Source organism: Lampetra planeri, chromosome 1 (assembly GCF_965212315.1).
Source record: "Lampetra planeri chromosome 1, kcLamPlan1.2.h2, whole genome shotgun sequence".
NCBI lineage: Eukaryota > Metazoa > Chordata > Hyperoartia > Petromyzontiformes > Petromyzontidae > Lampetra > Lampetra planeri.
In genome coordinates this window covers 19,487,566-19,503,396 of record NC_136107.1, presented here as the reverse complement: position 1 = coordinate 19,503,396, position 15,831 = coordinate 19,487,566, and the positions used below count along the sequence as shown (strand labels likewise).

Sequence of the window (15,831 nt, the reverse complement as noted above, 5' to 3'; positions counted from 1 at the left end):
TAAACAACCACGTAGAAAACTAAAGTATAAACTACATAAAAAACTAAAGTATAAACTGCATAGCACCATCAGTATACTTACTATACTCTACAATAAGCTGAGTTACTAACAGCAAGTAATACATTACAATTCTACGTCGTAAAAATTATATAATATGCTTCCATCTAAACTTTATTCTCTTACATCACACGAGCATATACCGTACTATATACTGCCATAGATAAACCCAACATTAAATTATATACTGTATTACTATAAACCACCCTATACCTTATACATTTCAACATAACACTATGTATTATTCTACCCACCCTAATGTGTATCGAAATGGTTTATTACGTCCTTCCAATGATTGCTAAGCCAGAATCCATCTTCTCGGTTAAAATTGTCTCTGTGTTTGTATATGTGGATCGCCTCATGAACGAATCTCTCATGATAGCCAGATGGCTTGCAGAGAACCTCTGTCTTGGAGAAGTCAATGTCATGTGAGCCCACTGAGTTGTAACAGTGATCTGCCACGGCTGAGGTGTTTGTCCTACCGTGTTTCAGGTCAGCTTTATGTTCACGGATGCGGTCCGAGACATGTCGTTTGGTTTCCCCAATGTAACTGCTACCACAGAGGCAACTTAGTTTGTAGACACCAGGGTACTGTATGTCTGGAACCACATCTTTTACAGACGGTACCAGATCACGGATTTTATGTACTGTGTTGAAACGGACCTGGATCTTGTGTTTAATCAGGATTTTGGAGATCTTTTTTGTGACCCCAGCAATGTAGGGGGATCTTTGTATTTCTGATGCAGGTGAGCGATCAGGCCGCCTCCTGTGAGTGGACACAGCCTCTGGTGGAGCTGCAGTTGTGGACCCGCATCTCTACCCTGGCTCTGACCAATCAGCACGAGGCCCTCGCCCTGCAGGCCTCCCACAATGCCCTGCGGCTCCAAGGGGCCAACGTCACAGGGCAACGGTGCCGACTTCTTAAGGGGTAAGGCCACACGGGCAAGCGACCGATCGACAGGGTGGCACAGAGATAATCAGAATCAGAATATTTATTTATACTGGAGGAATCCGATGAGCTATGAAGCTTCTTTTCACAGATGTCCATTTGGGGCGGGAAAGAACGTTACATCAAAAAACAGTACAAAAACATCATCGTAGTGCAAAGTACAAGAAAAGTAAACAAATCACCCAAGCACATACAAATAAACGAAATCATTCCTATCATCAAATCTAGATTCATCCCCATCCTACCAGACAAAGCCCATTGAGGTATTAGCTTATTTTTCAAAAGCGACCTGGTGACATATGATAGCTCAAAAAAATGGCTTATCATTTTGACATGTGTAGCGACATCACTGGATGTCGCTGTGTTTGTGGCCAGCCTGGCAAAGGCACGCCACACATTGTACTGTCATCACGGACTGACAGCAACCAGTGGCACCTTGCGTTGGGTGCAATGCTATCCCTAGAGGATAGGGTGCTGGGGGGGTGCCGGCTTCGGGAACGGGGTTTGGCACTCTGGTTGACCCCGGAGGACACGTGACCGGGGGAGTCTATCCGGGGACCCCCAAAAGGGGGGCTGGGGGGACCACGTGTCCAGGAGAGATCCTCCTCGATGGTTCGAGAAGGGGGTCGTGGCGAGGGGCGGAGCAAGCCCCGCCACAGGGGATAAAAGCCGGTCTCCCAGTGGGACCGCCTGTTGTTGTGATCCTGACGACTCTACGTGCTGCCTCCGCCTCAAGACAAGACCAACCAGGGACCAGGACCCAAGCTGGGGTCCCGTCCGTTGTAGATACGTCTCGTGCAGCTAGTGTAGTTAGCCCGGTGGACTACCACCCTAGGTTAACATCTGGTAAAGGGGCAGTTACCCCTTTGTGTTAGCGCGTTGGTTTTAATAAATGTGTTGCCTCCAATCAGTATGTCTGAGTGTCCGTTTGAGCCCACTACACATGTATAGTAGAAATGTAATATAAATAGTCTAAACGCATGTTTATAAATGTGGAGGGAAAAACTGGAGGACCCGGGGAAAAAATTAACGCGACCACGCGGAGAACATGCAAACTCTAAATATACAGGCATCAGGGTCGGGGTCGGACTCCCGACCTCCTGCATACCAGGTGAGGGAGATAACATCTCAGCACTGTGGCGTCCCTTAAATAAATAAATAAATGTTTGCCAACTCTAATTGCATCATCAATTCCCAAGCTTCGCAAAGGTGTTTAACAACTACGGTATCCCAGACCACACCAAGACAACACCAAACCCAGAACCCGTGCTGAACTCTGCTACTTATGCTCAAACACAGAACCCGTGCGGAACTCTGCTAGTTACACCAAGACCAGAACCTGCGTGGAACTCTTCTACTAGACCAAATAAACTAAAAACTAAATAACTGTAAAATCCCTATGAAAACATTCCTAGACAACAAATAGTAAGATAAATACTCACTAAATACTGTACTTCGTGCTACGATTAGCGCACTGCACTACGAACCCGGCAACCCGAGTTTGATTCCCACTCACGCCCAACACAAGTGACGATTATCTGAAACAGTCCTGGGCTTCCCCTAGGTCGACTCAGTCTCAAATGTGTACCTGGTGCAATGTGTAAACACCTGTGCCTCAAAGTGAGAAGGGTCTGGGATTTATTCTCCTCTTGGGTGCCTTTGTGTGGAGTTTGTATGTACTCTCCCTATTCTGTAGAGTGTGTAAATGTGTGAGTGTGTGTGAGTTTATATAATCTCCCCCTGTTCTGTATGTCACACACACGCTTGCTGTGTGTGAGTATGTCATTGTGCTGCATGGGTGTCAATGCGCTGTGTGTGTCACTATGTTACGTGTGTCACTGTGCTACAGGGACAGGCAGCAGTAGAAGTGGTGCTTGCTGACTATACTTGTGTAATCGTGCTGTGTGTGTCTCACTGTGCTACAGGAACAGGCAGCAGGAGAAGTGGCGCTTGCTGAGTGTCGCGGCAGCTGTGCAGGGTCAGGCGGTGGCACGCCGGCATGGCCGTGGGAGCCTTGCTCTCACACTCGCCACCGACGCCTTCCTGCAGTCCGCCCGGTACGGTCACAGAGCCTGTGATTTAACCGGGGTCTGAAGTCTAGTGAGTTTTGGTGGTCTCAGTCCGAGCACCAGTGACTTACACATTGACCCAGACACTCACGTAGACTGACTTGTAATAAAGCCAGGTTCGCAATTGTAGTTTGTTGATGGTTTCAGCCCAGTCAACAACAATGGCACAAGAAAAACAAACTTTCGAAATATGGTTTTGGATTTAAAATATCAGCTTTAGGGTGTTTGTGAGTCTTTGAGTGAATTAGTGAGTGTGAGTGAGTAGGTCTGAGTGCATGTGGGAGTGTGTGAGTGTGCGAAGTTTGTATCTTCTCCTCCCTGTTCTGAATAGGTTTCCTCCAGCCTCTCTGATTTCCTCTAATAGCTAAAAAACAATGTTATTGGAATTGGAAGAATATCCCAATGTTAAAGAATTTCCTGCAAATTACTCAATTGTCATTACACATAGCACCATCGCCCCCTTCTGCGAAAACTTGGCGGAACCCTCCTGAAAAAGATAAGAGTGAGGCTTGAACCTGGTCCACCTGTGTGTAATAATATAATAATCAAATAACATAGTAATACAATGAACATTACTCTCAGTGGCAGAGTGAGTGGGAAAGTGCTGCAGTCTGCTGTATATGAAGCATAGGTCACTTGAAGGGATCTGAAAGGTAGGTCTATGATATCCGCTTCTGTGGGCTGTTCTCTAATAAGGTGGTCCTAGCCACACCACGCTCTTTTGTGATGTGCCGGACTTAGTAGGTGCTCACTAACAGCACTCGCCCCAATAGCATATGTAGGCTACATAGGAGAATCTTTGTCTTTGTAGGTTTGGGGAACAAGCAGGCAGCGTGGCGCTGGTGCTGCAGGCTGTGCGGCACATGTGGAATGTCTGTGCTTCGGTGGCCCCGTGCCCTTTGGGCCGAGCGCCACTTCGTGATCCTCTCATCACCCTCCTCACCATCGTCAGCAACTCCTGCGGCTCCCAGCGGCTCCGTCAGCAGGTGTTGCATCAACATCGGCCAGGCTCTGATTGCTGCTGAATAAAGGCCTCCCTTTGTCGAATGTTATGTTCCCCAAAACGCTTTTTTGTTTTTCATAATTTTCCATCAGTCTGACATCTTTGAGCTGTAACATCATGGCCCCGTGGTCGCGCACGTCTGCCGCTTGTTGCAGTGGTTCGCGGTTTTAATCCTGGAGGCCACCCTAGTTAACACTGCAGGTATATTAACAATAAAAAACTACATGCCGTCTGTTTCACAGTGGATGTTAAAGATACCTTGAGGTCATTCAAAAAGAGCAGGTCATAGTGTGCAGGCATCATGGTCCAAATTTGCTCAATTTAAAATATTACGCCACATAATCCTCAATCGGGATTACACATAGAAACATTTCCCCAAACTGCAAAACTGCTGCAGACTGTGTCTGTGAAACATATCACCTTGCTGTGTGATATAGCCTTGTGCTAGAACAGGGGTCGGCAACCAAAATAACAAGAACAGCCCTTAATTTTGGAGCTTTCGTGACTGCAGGAATTATTCTTTGGTTTTTTCGGTAAAGTCACGTATAAAGATAAAATAATAAATTAAATAATAGCATACGACGTTTCGATTGCAACACAAGCAATCATCATCAGGTATAGTGAAATAGCGACATAAAATCTAACCAGAAAACTATAGACAGACATATAAGCAGACAGATATCACCAAGATACATAGAGCGAGCAACACAGGTACAGAGAGGGGTGATCGTCTCTGTGGGGTGGCCTTAAATAGACAGAGGGGGGCGGAGGCAGAGAGAGGGAGGGGGTTAGAGAAAAAATGTACATGTCAATGAGTACGAAGGCTTAGAGGGAGAAAGAACACACTAAATTAAATAACCTAGCAAAGTATCGAAATGTTATGTAAAACGACACAGAGAGTCGGTCAACACACAATTAACGCATAGCCTGGTCGATTACGTATTTCAAAGATTGCTAAGTTAGAATTTAAGTGTGAAAATTCCAAAGAAAGACAAAAAATAAAAACAAGAGGAACGGAGACACACAGACAGAGCAGAACCTAAGAACGACAAAAAACGAGTGTAGACAGAAACAATTACACTAAATATACAGGCAGAGAGAGAACAAAAAACCCAGAGAGAGAGAAAAAGGTAAACTTGGAACTTCCCCGTAGAAGTGGTTCTGTGTTGCTCGATCTATGTATCTTGGTGATATCTGTCTGCTTATATGTCTGTCTATAGTTTTCTGGTTAGATTTTATGTCGCTATTTCACTATACCTGATGATGATTGCTTGTGTTGCAATCGAAACGTCGTATGCTATTATTTAATTTATTATTTTATCTTTATACGTGACTTTACCGAAAAAACCAAAGAAGAACAGCCCTATTTTAGAATTTGGTAAAAACCTCAATATTTTAAGAGCCGCAATGCATGTGAATGCGAGATGGCGGTTCTTCATAAATTAAGAATGGCGCAAATACCAAAGTATTAAATTATTATTAATTTGCTACTCTTGATATTTCAAGGGTAAATAACATTTGACTTCGGTCACAGGTTTTACACTTGTCGTCATTGATACCACATGTCGCCAGTCCCTTTCAGCCAGAATGAGCCCTGAATTGATGCTGCAATGTACAAAGGAAATGTCTTATACAGTAGATGCTGATTTTCAAAGTAATTTCCTGCTCAAATGAGCATTGAGGCATTGATGCTTATTTAGCGTTTACAATCCTGAGCCAGTGGTGGAAAATCCACATTCCTATGGCAGAGGAGAGTATTCATACGACAACCACTGTTGAATTCACCACGAAGTTGTATTCACATTCTTTGGGTCTTTCGGTAAAACCACGTAGATAGAAAAAAATATAAATATCACAACGTTTCGATTGCAACGCAAGCAATCGTCAGCAGGTGAAAAAATAGCGGGAGAGCTGCTGAGGCAGGGAAAGTTTATTTTTTATAGCGGGAGCTTCGTCGTCGTGGAGGAGCTCAGCTCTCCGATTTTACATTTACATGCAAATTTCATCTCTAGCCCCGCCCACTTCGCTTATGACCCTTGGGCTACACCCATCTCAAACCTTTATAACACCCTGCCTCAATAGCGCTCCCGCTATACATTTTTTCACCTGATGACGCTTGCTTGTGTTGCGATCGAAATGTCGTGATATTTTTTTTTTCTATCTACGTGGCTTTACCGAAAGACCCAAAGAATATGAATGCATGCAGTCACGAAAGCTTTAAGTCACGAAGTTGTACTCATTTAGTCAACCCCAGAGGGAGGGATGATGGCCAAGTTAACCCTCTCCCCTAACCAGGATTTGAACATACAATCTTCAGATTCCGAGCTGCTCTTTGTATTGCTGAGCCACCTGGCTGGATAGTGACAGCCGTGGATATCAACCACCATCACTAATGATGATGAGTATTGTTTATGAATTTGTTGGTGATGATGATGTTAATACATTTGTAATATAGCACTCAGAGGCACTGTCTTGTTAAATTATATACTTATAATCTATTAAGGTCTGCCCCACTCACTGATATTATAATGGATAACCACAAGTGACTATGTACAGCTGGGTAACTTATGTAACTGCTACACGACGTTCCCTATGTAGTTGGCTGACTAGATAGGAGCGAAGGCGTAGGGGCCACGGAGACAATATATATATAAACCTTCCCTACCATTCCAAGAGTATAAGGTGCCCCGTTCCAAGATGACGACGGCGACGACGGTCTCTTCGAACCCCCATAGCAGCAGCCCAGAGCCCTGCTCCACGCTGCCTTTTATCCCCCTCTCAGACTCGGCCACGCCCCCTTTTCCCGAACATTCTCTCACCTCATTTGGCCCTGTCTGTCTCTGTCTCCTCAATTATTATTTAAGACCACTTTGGTCCCGTACTGTCCTTGCGTGACCCTGTTAGTTCCTGTCGCTTCAGTTATTAATTATGACCACAAGGCCCCCGTACTGTCCTTACACATTTGTTACTGATGATGGTAATGAACATATGCCGTTGTTGGTGATGATACATGACAAATATATGTGTGGGTGATGATGTTTAGGAAATTGCTGATGATGTTTGAAAATTGTTTGGTGATGGCGATGGTAATGAAAACATTAAAATGTTGGTGGTGATTATGGTGATGTGTCGTGCCTGGCAGTGTGACGTGAAGCCATCAGAAACGTCCCAGTGTGAGGAGAAAGAGGAGGAGGAGAGAATGCCAGGTGAGGTTGTGCTGCTTTGACGAAGCATTGCTCTTGTGCATCTCATTACTTGATCATTTCCCAAACTGCAGTCAAGCCCCACACATAAAGGTGCCAGAGTTTGGGCTCGAACCCAGGAAACTTCATGCTAGGAGGCACAAGTGTTAGCACTTTACCACCGTACTGTCCCCTTTTATTCATTTTCGCGATAAAGTGAACTGCCTACCCATAATAGCACGGGTTTGCTTTATTTTCTTGGGTGCGTGTGATTGGATCAGGCGGCGCTGCTTGGGGAGAGGAGGCACTGGCAGCATGGATGCGGCTCGCACTGCTGATGAGTCAGATTCACGAGGACACGGGAGATCTCGGCGCTGCCATGGCGACCGTCAACCACACGCTGTCCTCCACGCCGCGCGGAAACCACCGCCTGTGAGATCAGTGGCTTTTCCACAAACACACACAGAAGGACCATGTTCAATAGAATCCAGTGGGGTAAACGAATCACCCTGTCCTCCCAGGCCTCTCTACCGCCGCCGCGTGTGGCTGAAGGCGCGACTTGGACAGGCTCTGGAGCTGGAGTCTGCGCGTTTCCACGAGGGCGGTGAGCGGGCGTGCGCCCGTGCGTGGCTGTCGCTGGCGCTCGTTCATCCGCACCCTGCGCAGCAGCTTCTGTGCTACCGCCATGCCCACCTCGCCCTGCAGGTTCCACTGTGTGGCAGCGTGCACAGTGTACACAGTGCTTGTGTTTGTTCAACGTGTGTTCGTTGTGTGTGCAGTTTGTTCAATGATTGTGTGTGTTCACTGCGCGGTGTGTGTCTGTGTGTTCAATCCCGGCAACCCGAGTTCGATTCCCACTCATGACCAACATTTGTGACGAATATCTTAACCAGTCCTGGACTTCCCCTAGATCGACTAAGCGTTAATTGAGTAGCTAGTGCAGTGTGTAAACATAAGTATTAGGGAGAAAAAAGGTGGCCGGGCATGGTTCTGCCCACTCACCCCCCCCTCATGTGCCTTGTTGGCCTTCGTGGGTGCTCGCTAACAGCACTTGCCCAAATAGTCTGTAAACTATCTGGGGGATCATTTTCTTTTGTGCGTGCTGTGTGTGCAGTGAATGTGCATGTGTGGGTACTCAGTGGGTGCAATAGTTGTGCATGTGCGGAGCACAGGTGATAACGGGGGCTAAACAGGTGCGTCATGGGCTAGAGAAGAGATGGACTGATGTAATGATTGGACAATGACTGGTACCAGCGGTGACAAGATTAGCTTCTGTGCATGAGGCTCATGAAAGACGCCACTGGGCAGTACCAACCAAGGTGAACTTAGCAATTGGAGACAGTCAACTTCGAGCAATAACGGAAGGCGGAGGGACAGACGTTCACAATAACGAGTAGAGTTGCAGGCGGATAAAATTCTGAGGTGGCATCGTCGGGAGCACAGGTGGTGCATCTGCCAGTCATCTCAGTCAGTCAACCATAACACCTGGGTCTGCCCTGTTTACCTCCTGCCAGTGAGCCTTCTACACATCACGTGGCCTCAAGGTGCACCTAGCCATTCTGACGTCACCAACACTTAAGTGGAAAATGGCATTGTTGTCTCTCTCTGTCTCGCTCTGTCTCTATCTCTCTCTCCCTGTCTGTCTCTCTCTCTCCCTCTATCTGTCTCTACCTCTCTCCCTCTCTGTCTCCATCTCTTTCTTTTGTACTCTGTCTCTCCCAATCTCTCTCTCTCACCCTTCTGTCTCACTATCCCTTTTTATTTTTCTCTCTGGCTCCCTCTTTCTGTGTCTCTTTCCCTGTGGACCCAGGCCCCCGAGTGTGTGCATCTGCGGGTGCTGGTGCTCAGGGAACTGTCGCGTTGGACGCTGGCTCAGGGCTCCTCATGCCAGGACGCAGTGACGCTGCTCACTCACGCTGGGAATAATCTCATCACGACGCATCGAGGAGACACGTGTGAGCGACCAGACACTGGCACGGATGAAGCTGCCACACATGTGCACACACATGGTATCACCTCTAACACATGCACGGCGTCATTCACACACAGGGTGTTACAATTCACACACACAAATACAAAGATTCTACATATAGCCTTAACAGACTTTTGGGTCAAGTGCTGTTAGCAAGCACCTATGAACGTCGCGATGGCGCATGAGGGGGTGGGTGGCCATCTCCACACCCAGCCGCCTTTGTTTCCCTAGTGGCCATGTTTACACATTGCACTCGGCACTCATTTGAGACTGAGTCGACCTAGGGGAGGCCCAGGACCAGTTCAGATATTTGTTACCGATATTGGCCGTGAGTGGGAATCGAACTCACGTCGCCAGGTTCGTAGTGCAGCATGTTAACCACTGCGCCACCGCCTATTACCCTGGTGTGTGCCAGTCATCTCAGGCAGCCAATGGCACCTGGGTCTGTCCTGTGACCTCTTGTCAGCAAGCCTTTGATACTTCACGTGGCCTCGGAGTGTACCAAGCCTGGCACAAGTGCCATGGTGACGTCACTGCCACTTAGTAGCGAATGGCGGCTGTTGTTGTTGCAGCGCGGTGTCGCATTGGTTAGCATGCTGCACTACGAACTTGACAGCCTCAGTTTGATTCCCGCTCGTGGCCAAGATCAGTGACGAATATATGAACCGGTACTTGGTCTCCCTTAGGGAGACTCAGCCTTAAATGAGAGCCTGGTGCGGGGTTTCACCATCAGCATTGGGAAGACAAAGACGAATGAGCATGGTTCTGGGAACATCACTCCCTCATATGCCATGCCAGCCTGAATAGGAGCTCACTCATCGCCATTCGGTTAAATGCAATATGGGTGATCTGTGTATTTGTGTGCGTGTGCAGGCAATGTGAGTAGCTGGGCACGTGCCTGGCGGGAGAAAGCCTGCGTGCAAGACCTCGACTCGCTGGCGCAGCTGCTGGTGGATGGCTGCACGGTGCTGGGGAGGTGCCATGGGGGCCATGCTCCCCCCCTGATGCACGGGCCCCTGTCTGCATTCGCATGCGTCATGCGCATGTGGGAGGTGAACAGCGACTCACAGTGGCAGCAGCGTGACATTTAGAGCACTGTGGTTACATCGCGATAACATTCGCTTGCTGATCACACCTGCTGACGGCTAACCCCTCGCCAATGAAGAGTAATTTCTGAATTAACCCTCATCACTAATGGTGGATTGCTAAAATCTCAGCAATAATAAGTCGTAATTGATATTTGAGTTAGGTCACGTAATGATCTGGCCCAATTCTGACTTTTTTTGGATCCTGTCCTTTATATTGTTATTTTGTGACGCATATGAACAATGTTATTAAATGACGAATATCTCTTTATCCTTCCACGGCCTTCGCTGTCTAAGCTGCTGTTGGAGATGCCCACCGCTGCCGCCGCGCCCACAGAGAAAAGCGATGGTGTTAAGGGCAAACATAAGGACAAGAGAGATGACAGCGGGAAAGAGAGACACAAGGACAAGAAGACTCCCTCGGGGTCTGCCAAGCGGAGCAAAGTGGGGAAAGATGTGAAGATTTTCTGTTGATGTTGTGTTGGGGATGGTGATTCAAAGCTAAAAAATATATATATACAATGTAATTGGTATTGGTCAAACGTCCCAATAATGACAACTCAATTAACTGGGATACCCATAGCAATATCGCCACCTTCCGCAAAAACTTGGCAGGACCCTCCTGAAAATGAGTCTTGGGACTCAGTGAGGCTTTCCTGGGTAACAAGTGTAATAAATAAATAAATCAAGCAATGCTGTCGTTGACGCACGAGAATTTGCCGTTTTTCTATATAAAGCCTAGGGCCTTGATATGCAATGTGACAAAATCTACAGTAATTCTAAGGAAATACCAGGGCTAATAGCAGTGGTTGCTCTTTTGGATACAGATTACACCCTTACACACACTGCACATGCCTATTGATTGATAAAACAAACACATACCGTGTGAACAATGTGCATTGTGCTGTGCCCGTAAATCCGCTCCGTCTCCCCGTGGCCACACCGCTCATGTTGGGTGCGTGCGTGTGCTGCTCTTACAGACTGCTGCCCCCGCACGTGGGGATGCCCCTCGTCGCAAGGGCAGCCCTGCCCCACTGCCCTGGAGCCTGCACGGCTGGGCAGCGCCCGAGTGGAGCGAGGAGATTCGAGCTGCCCTGGCCATCGCCCTCCTCAGCGACGACAGCTTCCCCGAGCCGGTGCCAACCCCACTGCACCACGACCCTGACAACATTACAGTCACACATAGGTCCCTCAGACATTATATATATGCATTTGTTATTTATTTATGCTCACTTGATTCAGTAAATTTGGCTGTGACGGTCCCACCTGAAGACGGAGACTTGTGTTGCTGATTTATTTTCATTTATTATTATTTAATTTTATTATTATTTTTTACCTACGTGACTTTACCGGAAAAAAAACCTAAGAGTATTTATTTTCCTGTTTGTTTACCCTCAAAAGCCTCACTGAGTCTCAAGACTCTTTTCAAGAGGAGTTATTTTATAATATGGCACTGGCAATGGTGCACAAGCATAAGTAACTAAACACCCGACACGTTAGTCAATAACATTCGTCAGCGGTTTTGACGATGGTGTTGAGTCTTACTTCAAGAGGGCCTTGCTAAGTTTCCAAAGATGTTGCTGCTGTGTCTAATCCAAATTTAGTAATTTTCAGGTAGTTTTCCAGCATTGTGGTCTTTGGCCAACCCCATTTTATATTGTTTTATTTTTAAAGCTATGGCCAATATCAGTTACATTATAGGGTTTTTTTTCGCAATGGGAGGAAACTGGAAAACCCAGACAAAATCCATGTGGAACAGGAGAAGAACACACACTCTCCACACACATACACTCCCTCACAAACACACATACACACTGCAGGACAGGGGTTGGAAACATACAAACTCTACACAGAAAGGTGTCCGAGTCGGAAATCAAACAGCAGGAAACATCTTGCTGTGGTAACACTGTCGCTCAAAAAGAGATCCCCCCACTCCAGTTCTCAGGGTCTCCCATTTCCTCATGTTTACCAATCACTTGTCATGTTATTATGCACCAGCACTGGGGAGACAAAGGCGACGAAGCCTGGTGTTGGCCACACACCCCTCGTGTGCCATGCCAGCCTCTGCACATCTCTGTAGATGCTCGCTAACAGCGCTTCCCCGGACAGCGTATTAAAGGCTATATGGGGGTTCTTTATCATGTCGATACTCTATATCCGAATTGTTTCTAAAATTATGACAATAAATTGAGTCAACTGCGACTAGAATTGTGAACCCAGCATGTGCCTCCTTCAGGGTCTAATAGGGGGTATTTGTGTTGTATGTGCTGCCGGTACTGTGTAGCGTACATCCTGGATACACTACTTATGCTGGCTGTGCTGTGTAGGGTACACACTGAGCAAGCTGTGTGTACTGCCTGTATATGCTTCTCTGTACAGGACGTCACTGTGGATTCTCTCGGCGATCTGGCCCAGCTGCTCTGTGCGCTGCATTGCCCCTTGCTGGCTCTGCCCGTGCTGCAGCTGGCGCTCGCCTTATGCACGAGCGAGAGGGGCAACGCTGGGCTGGGGCAACTCTACAGCTTACGGTTACACACACACACACAACGGCAAAAATCCCCCGTATAGCCTTAACATACTCTAGGAGCAAGTGCTGTTCGCAAGCACCTATGAAGGCTGATACGGCACACGAGTGGGGGGGTGGCCAGCACCATGCCCAACTGCCTTTGTCTCCCTAGTGGTGACCTTTACACACGGTACCAGGTACTCGTTTGAGGCTGAGTCGACCGAGGGGAGGCCCAGGACCGGTTCAAATAAAAGTCACCGGTGTTGGCCGTGAATGGGAACTCTCGTCGCCTGGTTCGTAGCGCAGCGCGATAACCGCTATGCTACCACTCCCAAACCATGCGCAGACACACATATCCACACATATCCACACATATCCAGTATAATAACGCCTTTAATAAACGGTTTGGGCAAGTGCTGTTCGACAGTACTTATAACTTGGCGATGCAGTGCACCTATGAGAGAGGGTGGTGTGGCCAGCAGCTCTCCCAGCCGTCTTCATCTCACCAGTGCTGATGCTCAATACACAACTTGGCAGGACACCCTCCTGGGAAAAAAAGTCATGAGACGTCGGTGAAGTTTTCATGGCTAAACAAACGTCACAATAATGACCCCCATGACTGTGAATTATAATAATTATACTAATCACTCGGCGTAGTCGTTGTGGAGAATGTTAATAACGAAAAAAATAATGCCTCCTTCCCATATTTATCTCGTCGCTTGAAGAATAAAAATATGTTTTACCCATTAGCCACACGGTCTATCCATATAATTGGTTCAGTACAGTAGAGTTTGCTTGTGTTTATCCAATGCTGTGGATAAGAAGCACTGCCTGAAGGCCATGTGGCTAATGGGTTGTGTAAACTATTTCTCCATAATAAAGGTTTTTCGGGTTAGATCGCGTAAATCTATGTGCAGTTCAAACCCGCCACCACCCGACACAGCCAACTAGTAAGGGTTGTCACGTAAACAGAACGTGCCAATTCATCAAACTATTTCTGCTTCTTACGTGGAGAGACAAATATGAGAATGAGGAAATAATTAGTTCATAAACGATGATTATAATATCAAGTTACGTTTGCATTGTGCTGTGTGTGTGCTGTGCATGCGTATGTGAGTAATATGTGTGTGTGCTGTGTGTGCACTGTATATGTTGTGTGAGAGCTCTTTATGTTTGTTTGTGAGTATTATGTGTGTGTGCTGTATGTGTATGCAGCTTGGCCGAACTGTGCACTCAGTTAAACATGCACGATACTGCCCGGTCTCACCTGAAGGCCGTGGGCTCTGTTCCAATGCCTCTGGAAGAATTGGCCAGGTCAGTATTATGATTTGCATATATAGTGGCGCTTGCTTAACGGCTTCAGCATCTCATTAAGGCCTTACATCACAGGTAATCTCAATCATCCCAATGCCCTGCAGTAGTTTATTTGTATAACCTAGGGGACCCACTGATGGCAGCCTCCCTTGTGCAGCACAAGGTGAATGCAGAATTCATCAAGAACTTGAGACCAAGAGTGAGAGAATGGCTAGCCACATTCTTCACTGACATCCATTCCACAGGCATCGTTCCAAAGGAGTGGAAAGTGGCAAGGATAATAGCCATCCTGAAACCAGGCAAGGACCCATCAGACGCTCAAAACTACCGCCCTATCTCCCTACTCAGCGTCTGCTACAAACTAATGGAACGGCTTCTGCTCAAAAGGCTGATGCCAATGCTTGAGGAAATAGTTCCCCAGGAACAAGCAGGATTTAGAACTGGTCGAAATTGTTGCGACCAGGTGCTTGCCTTAACATGTTACATCGAAGCCGATTTCGAACGCCAGCTCAAAACAGCAACAGCTTTCATCGACCTCTCTTCAGCTTATGATACCGTATGGCGGAAGGGACTCCTGAAAAAGCTTGCGAAAGCTGTGCCTTGCCACCCAACAATTTGACTAATCACTGAAATGCTGAGCAACCGATGGTTCACCGTCTATCTTGGTGAAGTTGCCAGCAGCCCATGAAGATTGAATAACGGACTCCCGCAGGGATCAGTTTTGGCCCCAGCGCTGTTCGATCTCAATACTAGCGACATTCCAGTGACATCTTGCCGTAAGTTCACATATGCGTATGGTATCGCACTCGCAACTCAAGCACGGAAAATGGAGGACACTGAGGCAGTCCTCGAAAAAGATCTGAAGACTCTGGAAGAATAATTCAAGAATTGGCGCATAAAGCCTAACCCATCGAAGAGCGTCGTCTCCGCCTTCCACCTGCACAACAGACAAGCTTCAAAAACGTTCAACATTAACTTCTGCGGGGCGAAGCTAAGGCATGACGAACACCCTCAGTATCTAGGAGTACCCTGGATCGGACGCTTAACTACCATCACCACCTCAAAAAAGCTAAAAGTAAAACGGAAGCACGAGTGAATATTATTCAGAAACTTGCAGGAACAACCTGGGGAAGCGATGCCAGCACGTTGACGATATGGATGCAGGCCCTTGTTCACTCCACTGCGGAGTACTGTGCCCCGGTGTGGGGTGCAAGCCCTCACACGAACCTTGTCGACGCCGAAATTAGCAACGCGCTTCGTATGATCAGTGGTTCCCTAAAGTTTACTCAAGTCTCGTGGCTTCCTGTGCTGGCGAATATCGCTTCGGCCAACATCCGACGCGATGGTGCGATGACACGGGAGTACAACAACAAGAGAATGAAGAGCTTCACTCTGCCGCTCCATCAAGATCTAAAGGAACCCCCACGCTGCCCAAGGCTAAAATCCAGGAAACCGTTCTGGGTACGCGCCTCTGCTCTAGCAGCCGAGAATAAAGACACCGCCACTCGGTGGTCTGAATCATGGGCGGCGATGGACTGGCAAACAAAAACATCGTTCACGATCCGACGGTGGAAGTACCGGGATTCTCTCTTCCATGATGACTATGGAGCACGCTGAACCGCACTCGAACACAACACGGCAGATGCGCATACACATTCCATAAATGGAAGATCAAAGAATTGTCCAACTCTGAC

General features: G+C 47.3%; 1 protein-coding gene across 1 annotated transcript in view; it reads left to right on the top strand.

Moving 5' to 3' along the window:
• Positions 1-15,831, top strand: part of CFAP46 (cilia and flagella associated protein 46) — a 67,146-nt gene that overhangs the window by 21,508 nt on the left and 29,807 nt on the right. Inside the window, exons 22-33 of the mRNA XM_078602248.1 lie at positions 804-985; positions 2,932-3,063; positions 3,887-4,061; positions 7,221-7,284; positions 7,542-7,692; positions 7,782-7,965; positions 9,071-9,215; positions 10,106-10,284; positions 10,615-10,761; positions 11,298-11,453; positions 12,697-12,845; positions 14,039-14,137. Of these exons, the coding sequence (XP_078458374.1) occupies positions 804-985; positions 2,932-3,063; positions 3,887-4,061; positions 7,221-7,284; positions 7,542-7,692; positions 7,782-7,965; positions 9,071-9,215; positions 10,106-10,284; positions 10,615-10,761; positions 11,298-11,453; positions 12,697-12,845; positions 14,039-14,137 (1,763 nt within the window). The remainder of the gene's footprint in view (positions 1-803; positions 986-2,931; positions 3,064-3,886; positions 4,062-7,220; positions 7,285-7,541; positions 7,693-7,781; positions 7,966-9,070; positions 9,216-10,105; positions 10,285-10,614; positions 10,762-11,297; positions 11,454-12,696; positions 12,846-14,038; positions 14,138-15,831) is intronic.